General features: G+C 45.6%; 1 protein-coding gene across 3 annotated transcripts; it reads right to left on the bottom strand.

The window, feature by feature from the left end:
- Positions 1-807: 807 nt before the first annotated feature.
- Positions 808-5,503, bottom strand: LOC130513654 (B-type lectin plumieribetin-like). Of its 3 annotated transcripts, none has more exons than XM_057012541.1 (3): positions 5,344-5,503; positions 5,111-5,204; positions 808-1,161 (listed from the first exon to the last, which is right to left on the bottom strand). In XM_057012541.1, exons 2-3 carry the CDS (start codon positions 5,198-5,200, stop codon positions 901-903), a joined length of 351 nt encoding a protein of 116 aa, XP_056868521.1. In that variant the 5' UTR covers positions 5,201-5,204; positions 5,344-5,503; the 3' UTR covers positions 808-900. The 3 variants fall into 3 exon arrangements, with proteins under 3 accessions (XP_056868521.1, XP_056868523.1, XP_056868520.1); XM_057012543.1 differs by having other exon boundaries at positions 808-1,128; XM_057012540.1 differs by lacking the exons at positions 5,111-5,204; positions 5,344-5,503 and adding exons at positions 1,253-1,346; positions 1,537-1,675.
- Positions 5,504-9,895: the final 4,392 nt, after the last annotated feature.

The following is a 9,895-nucleotide window of genomic DNA, read 5'->3' as shown; positions in this document are numbered from 1 at the left end:
CTGTCTAAGTTACCATCCCAATCGAACTTAGTCATCCACAGCTGAACATATGAGCATGAACCTGGATATTTGTCTTCCATGTGTTTACATGATGCTGGGATTTCGAATTCAGCACCTTTTGTGGAATGTTGGTTGCCCATGTTTGCACTTTATTTATCAGTTTTTATATATTTGAATGGAGTTCATCACAGCGCCTTATGTGAGCATTGGTGGGTCTGGTACCTTGCTCAAGGGTACCTCGGCAGGCGTTCTGTCATCTTCCCCTCCTACCAGAACAAGTTTGATGTTTTGTCCGCACTGAGGCTTGAACCAAGAACCCGACGTTTCTCAGCCCAGCTCCCAACAGCCTGAGCTGCCACTGTCTGCGACATTAATTAATGCTACATTAATTAATAAACTAGAATGGGATGGATGGGGGGGGGGGGTAGGACTGCAGTGTGGGGATGTTGTTTTAGCCACAGAGGTTTTAACTGTTTACAGCTGACTACGAGGAAAAATACCCCCCCATCCTTTTATGGTAGCTACATTTGTAATTCCACCCTGTTCTTTCTACCCGGTTGACCTGCTCTTCGTTTCTGACTGAGAACTAGGGAAGTGCTGATTCCTGCACGTCACCGCCGTGGGCACTCACTCTTGGACAACCATGACAGATTCATGGTTTTATCCGCACTGTGTTTAGGTGGTCCTGGGTAACGGCATGAAAATGACTGAACATTCACGTGTGGTGCTTGGGTCATTTGTTGCAAACAATCGTATTTTTCATTGTTTTCACTGAGTTTTAAGTTACTTCACAGAGACAAAGACTCATTTGTGAACTGGTGAAACATTTCTTTTATTTGAACCCAGTTTACAGGACAGGGTTGGAAACGCCCAGTGATGAGAGTTTGGCTTTCAAATGCATCACTTCATGCCATGATCGCGATCGGAGTTCCAGAGCTGCTGGCCATCCTTCTTCAGCACCAGCTTCCCTTCGTCAGTCAGTGAAAGGACACAGGTGTTGCGGCCGCCTTTGGAGGTGTTTGTGTGCCAGCGGGGCTTTTCCTCATCATTGTACATGACCAGGTTGCAGTCTTCTTGCATGCACAGGCGGGTTGGATCCATGCCGTGAGTGTCTGAAGCCCACACGGGCTCAGTGCGGTAGACAACAAAGTTACCGTCATGCTGCAGGCAGAAGGAAAATGTGTCATCTCGTGTCACTTGATTTTGTAAGTAGCATTTATTGCTGTCTTTGACAGAGGTGTTAGTGATTCACCTGAAAGAGAGCAATCCACTTGCTGTTTTTGGATAACACAGAGTCTCCCCTCTTGAGCTCAGAGCCATTCTCCAAGACTGTGACGGACATGGTTCTGCAGCAGAAAAGGATTATTGTGTCACGCTCAACAGAAAGCGTTACAAATTCACAGGAAAAGTGGGATGTGGGACAATGTCCAGCTTCATTTTGCAACCCTCGATGGTTCTTGCTCAGTAGGAGACAAACTCACATCAGCATCAAAGATTTCCTCATTAAAGACAATGGGAGAAGTGGAAAATACTCACGTAGCTTTAGTGTAGCACCCAAACCAGACTGCAAGCAGAAGGAGGATGATGAGTGAAGTCAGGGCTGCTCGAACCTCTTTTATACCTAGAGAAGGAAGGGGTTTGTTAATGAGGGGAGGTGCATGAGACAGAAGGGAGGGGCCAGAAATGTTTTAGAACGTTGACCAGATCAAGACCTGTTGGCGCGGAGGAAAAAAATGGTCATCCATGGCGCCATCTGCTGGACAGCGCGCCGCTTCAAACACTCCCGACCTGTTTTTTTTTTTTTTTTTAAATTAACCAATAATTAGATTTTTAAAAAGCATACCTGTCGTTTCCAAGGTAGTTTTCTCTGTCAACTGGACTGGGTTTCTTCTCTTGAAGACGTTTCGCCTTCTATCCAGAAGGCTTCTTCAGTTCTGAAATCGCTGGGGAGAGAGCTTGAAAATATATAGCCCCTGTGGACCATTTGCATGCTAATGATCTGGACAGCAGCAAAACAAACATTCACACCATTCCAGGAGACCCAGTGACTCATCACCATGTGACCCAGCAGACAAAGGGGAGACACCTCAACAGAAACTAGGTGAACGACCCGACCAACGACCCTGCTAACGACTCTCAGGTGACCACCCAGATCATTAGCATGCAAATGGTCCACAGGGGCTATATATTTTCAAGCTCTCTCCCCAGCGATTTCAGAACTGAAGAAGCCTTCTGGATAGAAGGCGAAACGTCTTCAAGAGAAGAAACCCAGTCCAGTTGACAGAGAAAACTACCTTGGATACAATGACCTGGATGACTGAGAATTTACACAGACATCTTGCATCACATTTTGGGAAAGATACCCTTCGGTTGGTGCGAGAGCTTGAGAAAACAGCCAAGAAGTTAGCGGACTTTAAGAACCACCTCCGCTACAACCTCAGATGTCGACAGCAGAAGATGACTCCCACCTGTCTACGCATCAGATCAACAGTAAAAGGACACAGAGCCCAGGTAATTCTTCACATGACGGAAAAACGCTTACTCAATGAAAGGATCAGACAAATCCACTTTACCATAAACACCCTGGAAGCTAAGTTAGACAAAAGAAGGGAGGAACTACACCTACTGCTCCCCTCTGAAGTAATGGAAGAAATAGCCAAACTCGTTTCCAGGACTCAGTACACCCAACACACCAGGACCAAGGAACGTCAGATCTGAAAATTCACCACCCTACTGGCAAAACACAACCCCAGCGGAACCAACCCCTTCTCCAACCATGACACATCCCTGTCTGACTCACAACGGGAGAAATGGGTAAAAAACCTATTAGACAGGGAGCTCACACAAACCGAGGAGGAAGTGCTGTCCAAAGGTTTGAATTTTTCAGTCACCCCTGAAGAGGTACCAACTGTCGAACTCATCACAGCCACTGAGACTGCCATCAGAAACAACAAACTCCCGGAAGCAGAAGCAGAACAGATTAGACTCAAGGTAACAGCCGCTCTTGCTAGTGCAAAACCCCCCACCTCCAATATCACGAATCAGGAAAAAAGAGCCATTGCATCCTTAGCCAAGGACAAGAACATCACCATCTTACCAGCTGACAAAGGTAGGTGCACGGTCGTACTCAATACCACTGACTATGACACCAAAATACTCAGTCTCCTGACAGATACCACCACATATGAGAAACTCAAGCGGGACCCCACAAGCTCATACAAGAAGGTGGTAGACTTACTACAGAAACTGGAAAAGGATAAAGCCATTGACAGACCACAATACTACCGTCTATATCCAGGAGAAACCATCCCTTGCATTTATGGATTGCCCAAGATCCACAAACCAGAGACCCCTCTCAGACCCATAGTAAGCAGCATCAATTCTGTAACCTACAACATTTCCAAATACTTGGCCTCCATCTTGTCGCCCATGGTTGGCAACACCCCACACCACATCAAAAACTCCCAAGACTTTGCTCAAAAAGTCGTTGGACTAACACTACTTCCAGAAGAGACTATGGTATCTTATGATGTCACATCACTCTTCACGTGCATCCCCACCGCCAGCGCCATAGACACCATCCACAAGCACCTTCTATTGGACAAGAATCTTACAGAAAGAACAACCTTAACACCGGCCCAAATCTGCACCATGCTGGACCTGTGTTTGAACACCACCTATTTCCAGTACAGAGAAGGCTTCTACAGGCAGAAACATGGCTGTGCCATGGGCTCACCAGTATCCCATATAGTTGCCAATCTATACATGGAGAAGGTGGAATCCCAGGCCCTGACATCCTTCACAGGAACTGCGCCAAGCCACTGGTTCAGGTATGTGGATGACACCTGGGTCAAAATTCAAACACAAGAATTGGAAGCGTTCTCCGATCACCTCAACAAAACAGACGAGCATGTAAAATTCACCCGGGAAGATGTAAAAGGAAACAGTCTGGCCTTTCTGGACTGCGCAGTCAAGATCACTGAGGACAGAAATCTCACCATCGAAGTCTACAGAAAACCTACACATACCGACCAGTACCTCCAGTTTGACTCTCACCACCCACTGGAACACAAGTTGGGAGTGATCAGAACTCTCCAACACCGGGCCAGAGAAATACCCACCACATCCCAAGGCAGAAAGAAGGAACAGGACCACATTAAGACAGCTCTCAAAACATGTGGCTACCCAGACTGGGCCTTCACCAAAACCTCAAGAAAGCGAGACCTCAGCAAAGGAGAGGAGGAGAGAAACAGACGCCACAGCGTTTCCATCCCCTACCTGTCTGGAGTCTCGGAGAAGTTTAGGAGGATCCTCCAGAAACACGACATACCGGTTCATTTCAAACCCAGCAACACTCTCAGACAGAGGTTAGTACACCCAAAGGACAAGACACCAAGACCCAAACAAAGTAATGTTGTTTATGCTGTACAGTGCCAGGAGAAATGCAAGGAACTGTACATTGGGGAAACCAAACAACCTCTCCACAGAAGAATGGCACAACACAGATGTGCCACCTCTTCGGGTCAGGATTCAGCAGTCCACTTCCACTTCCTTCGAGGACAGCCAAGTAAGGATACTGGCCAGAGAAGACCGCTGGTTTGAAAGGGGGGTCAAGGAAGCTATCCATGTTAAATTGGAGAAACCATCCTTGGAGGTGGTGGCCTGAGGCACTTCCTATCACCCACATACAATGCAGTCCTCCACTCCTTCCAACAGCAAAACAAACATTCACACCATTCCAGGAGACCCAGTGACTCATCACCATGTGACCCAGCAGACAAAGGGGAGACACCTCAACAGAAACTAGGTGAACGACCCGACCAACGACCCTGCTAACGACTCTCAGGTGACCACCCAGATCATTAGCATGCAAATGGTCCCTGAAGACTGACACTGCATACCAACAACAGAATTGGACTTTCAGGAACAATATCTGAAGACGAATGATGGATTATTCGATTTTGAGCTGATAATCAAGTCCTCCATCATCTCTTTTTTTCTCCTCATAGATGACAAAGTTAGCATCATGCTGCAGGCAGAAAGAAAGTTTGTTTGTGTAACTTGATTTTGTAAGTATCTATTGGATGGAGGTGTTGCACCTGAAATTTACCTGAAAGACAGCCTTCCACTCTGTGTTCTTCGCCATCAGATAGTCTCCCCGTTGGAGTTCAGAACCTCTCTCCAAGACATCTTTGGACATGGTTCTGCAAGACAAGAGGTTATTGCATTATACTCAAGAATCAGGATGAATTCAGCTTCATTTGTTCACCATTTGTTCAACCACCAGCATCAGTCCTTTCATGGTCATGTGCAACGATGGTGGAACAAGTAGAAAATACTCACAAGCTTGAGTGTAGCAGCCAAAACGGACTGCAAGCAGACGAAAGGGAGTGCAGTCAGGAGTTCTAAAACTCTTTTTATAGTCCAAAAGTGGAGGTGCCGAGAGAAGGGAGGGGTTTATGTTAATGAGTGGAGGCGCATGAGACAGAAGGGAGGGGCCAGAAATGTTTTGGAACGTTGACCAGATCAAGACCTGTTGGCGCGGAGGAAAAAAAATGGTCATCCATGGCGCCATCTGCTGGACAGCGCGCCGCTTTGAGCACTCCCATCCTGTTTTTTTTTTTAAATTAACCAATAATTACATTTTTAAAAAGCATATCTGTCGTTTCAATTCAGTAATCGCTCACAATAACTATTGTTTCTGTGTCTATTGTCTGATCTTTAAGATGTAGAGTCGTTCTGTCCCTGAAGACTGACACTGCATACCAACAACAGAATGGGACTTTCAGGAACAATATCTGAAGACGAATGATGGATTATTCGATTTTGAGCTGATAATCAAGTCCTCCATCATCTTTTTTTTTCTTTAAGAAAACAGCCATAATTAACAGCATAGCTGCTGGTCAATTGCATTTGAGTTAAAAAGGGATGAAACAGTCTTGTGTTTGGCTTTGCATTGCTAAGTATCTTCAATCCTGGACTCTATTATGTGGGATTCTCAGAAGGTGCAGCTGCTTGGTCTGCAACAGGCAGCGTATTCAATATGGTCAGACCTCTGTTTACGGTACTGACCACGAGGGGGCGCTACAGAACTCAATTTAAGGATTAATATTAAAATCAACAATCTTGGTACGATGTGTCGGATGAAAATTTGCAGTTTTATGCAGGATATGCTGTCACTTTGGCATAATCCCCTTGTTTGGGCTGACATTGAGAGCTCCAAATCACCCCTATATTGTAAATGGATCACTCCAACTCTGCACAGGTGTCAGGTCTCGTTTCCCGCCATTTAATAGAGTAAATCCATGAGCTATTATAAGTTGCATCCGAGTGATTAATAGCTGTACTGATTTGCTGCTCCACTGCTGTTTGGGGTTTTCATTTGCTTGAGGGGAGTTGGGAGTTTGCCCAACCAGTCCACATGTGTTTTGTGAAAAAGCTTATGACCGGGTCCCCAGGAGCATCCTGTGGGGGGTGCTCCGGGAGTATGGGGTGGAAGGTCCCTTGATAAGGACCATCCAGTCCCTGTACCAAAGGAGCAGGAGCTTGGTCCGGATAGCCGGTTGTAAGTCGGACTCGTTCCCATCTCTCGCCTGGCTTGGGAACGGCTGGGGGTTCCCCCGGAAGAGCTGATGGAAGTGGCCGGGGAGAGGGCTGTCTGGGCATCCCTCCTGAAGCTGCTGCCCCCGCGACCCGGATCCGGATAAGCGGCAGAAAACGAAACAAAACGAAACGAAATGAAACATCGACTGATTCAGTTGAAACTGATATGAAAGTTGTTGATTTATAAAAAAGCCTGCCTTTAACGCAATTTTAAATATCTTGTCTCCTTCACTGCTTTATCCCTTTTGGGGGCCATGGGGAGGGCACACATATGGGTGATGCCAGTTCATCACAGCGCCTTATGTGAGCATTGGTGGGTCTGGTACCTTGCTCAAGGGTACCTCGGCAGGCGTTCTGTCATCTTCCCCTCCTACCAGAACAAGTTTGATGTTTTGTCCACACTGAGGCTTGAACCAAGAACCCGCCGTTTCTCAGCCCAGCTCCCAACAGCCTGAGCTGCCACTGTCTGCGACATTAATTAATAAACTACACTGCTCACAAAAATGAAAGGAACACTTTTTTTATTGGGCCTGGCATGAATTGAATTAAACCTGTCTGATAATTTTCTGGTTGGTTAAGCAGCTGAGGGCCTCGTTAATCAATTTCAGCTGTATTGGTGTTCATGGAATTAACAACTGGTGCACTTCAGTGGCAACAATTAGAAAACCCTCAAAACAGGACTGGTTTTACATGTGGAGGTCATTTCAAGTTTCTCCCTCTTGATCTTTTTTGGCTGGTTTTCCACTCGTGCTGATTTTGGCTTGCGTAATTATCTCTACTGGCAGTATGAGGCGATTCCTTAACCCTACAGAAGTTGCACAGGTTGTCCAACTTCTCCAGGATGGCACATCCACACGTGCTGCAGCAAGAAGGTTTAATGTGTCTCCCAGCACAATCTCCAGAACATGGAGTAGATTTCAGGAGACTGGTGGTTATTCTCGGAGAGCTGGACAGGGCCGTAGAAGGTCCTCAACCCCTCAGCAGGACCGATACCTGCTCCTTTGTGCAAGGCGGAACAGGCTGAGCACTGCTCGTACCCTACAGAATGACCTCCAGAGGGCCACTGGTGTGAATGACTCTACCCAAACAATCAGGAACAGACTTCATGAAGGTGGCCTGAGGGCCCGACGTCCTGTAGTGGGCCCTGTGCTCACTGCCCAGCACCGTGGAGCTCGACTGGCATTTACAAATACAAAGGGCACATTTCATACTTGTTTGTGTGTTTATGACTTGACAGCCGCTGATGGACTGCGCGATCTGCTGTGATGGAGGCCAACCCAAAGCCATATGTGCACTGCATCCAAAAACCAAGACTCACACCGGTATTTGTTAGATCTTTGTTTACAATGTGAATGTAACGACACAAATCCACTTATGCCCCCCCCCCCCCCCCCCCCCCATCCCATCCTGTTTACTGTCCCATCGCAGGGCATGAGGAGCAGTAGGACAGAACATTGCAGAAAAATGAGCTACAACAGCGGAGCTCCAACACTTTTGGCTGTGAAAGTCGGCTGAAGCAACACGTGGAGCAACTCACTGCATGATGCCAAAGCAGCTCACTTTCTGCACAGGACTACGAATCGCTGCCCCCCAGCCATCATTTCTTTTCTAAAAGACAATCAAATCATTTGGCTTCTTGTGATGTTATAGTACCGTAGTTTAAATGACTTTTAAATAAACGCGTTTTCAGTTATTGTTTTGTCGAAACGGTAAAATGTTCAGTTAAACGTCATTATTAAAGTAATGTCCGTATATACTATTCTTTATTCCTCTGATCAACCTTCAAAAATGTTGTGTTAAATTCCCTAAAACACGGCGCGTCGCAGGGTTGTTTTGAGTGGTTGTAATGTCTTAGTGTTGCCACTAGAGGGTAGATACGGGTGTTCAATAATTCATAGGAACAATTGCCATCTTTGCCACGAGAGGGCAGTGAAGTGTTAGTTGCCGGCGTCTAAAATCGGTAGCTCTGATTGCGATTCTGCATCTTGTTACGCCCGAAACGGCCTCTGACCGAGCAGACGCTGCATAAGTGGGCAGACATGAGACACAACACATAAAATAAATAAATAAATAAAAATAAAAGTGGAGCTAAGCCACAAATACGCTATCATTTTAACACCCTGAAGGTCCAACAGTCTAATTCTAAGAAAAGAAAATCCTCTGCTGTCAACATACACCTGACTGCGATGTGACGAACTGAATCACCTGCAGGCCACATGACTTTTCCAGCCATATACAGTATATATATATATACACACACACTGTATATACTGTGTGTGTATGTATATACTGTGTGTGTATGTGTGTTTGGTGTGTGTTATATATATATATATATATAAACTATACAGTGATCCCTCGCTATATCGCGTTCATCTTTCACGGCTTCGCTGCTTCACGGATTTTTTTTTTGCGAGTCGTTCATTGCAGTTCTCAAATATAATCGAAGGTGGCATATCCGTTAAATCTTCTTGCTCAGAAAAAGAAAGAGCGCCAACAACTACCCCATAACAATGTTCTTCTCTCGGAGAAAGACTCCTGCGCCTTCAGTAGAAACAGACGCTACAGCGGAGCGGAGTCAGGACGCAGAGGCTCAGCTGGGACTGAAATACGCGAGTGACAATGTTTCCAACCTTGTATTACTAGATTAAAATTATTGTTTTAAACAAATGTTGGGCTTTAAAACAGGTTTGATTTTTGGTTTCATTCTATAGTTCAGTATTGCATTGTAAAATAATAAAAAAAAAAAAGCTGACTACTTCACGGATTTCACTTTTCGCGTGTTATTTTTGGAACGCAACTCCCGCGATAAACGAGGGATCACTGTATACTATATACTATATATATCAAGCTGTATGTCAAGATAGAGCGTGACATTGACTCCCTGATTCACCTCATTAACCTGGGGATCCCGCAGGCAAATGGTAACCATGAGGAGGCAGCTAGGAGGTCAGCCACAGCCAAATATGTACAGAGATAAAGGCAGATCTTGAAAGGTTAGCTGAATGATCCAGGTCTTAAACACCTATGCCCTGCCAGTAATCAGATACCCTGCTGGCATAATACCCTGGCCACTGGAAGAGATACAAGCCACTGACATCAAGACAAGGAAGCTCCTCACCATGCACGGAGGGTTTCGCCCTAAGTCCTGAGGATGTACAGGAAGAGAAGGTAAGGGGGCCGAGGACTAGTCAGTGTCTTTATATAGCATCTGTTACAATACAAATCTAATAATAATAATTATTAATAAATACAAAGACCAGATATTGAATGCTGTTTTAATTTTCTTTTATTT

The sequence above is a fragment of the Takifugu flavidus genome, chromosome 17 (genome assembly GCF_003711565.1).
Source record: "Takifugu flavidus isolate HTHZ2018 chromosome 17, ASM371156v2, whole genome shotgun sequence".
NCBI classification, from domain to species: domain Eukaryota; kingdom Metazoa; phylum Chordata; class Actinopteri; order Tetraodontiformes; family Tetraodontidae; genus Takifugu; species Takifugu flavidus.
The sequence above is the reverse complement of the archived record's forward strand: the minus strand, read 5'-3'. Positions and strand labels throughout refer to the sequence as shown.

Coding starts and splice junctions, on each gene's coding strand:
- LOC130513654 (XM_057012541.1), bottom strand. CDS start 5,200: ATGTCCAAAGATGTCTTGGAGAGAGGTTCTGAACTCCAACGGGGAGAC. Junction 1,162..5,110: donor AGTGGAAGGCTGTCTTTCAG/GTAAATTTCAGG, acceptor TTCTGCCTGCAG/CATGACGGTAACTTTGTTGT.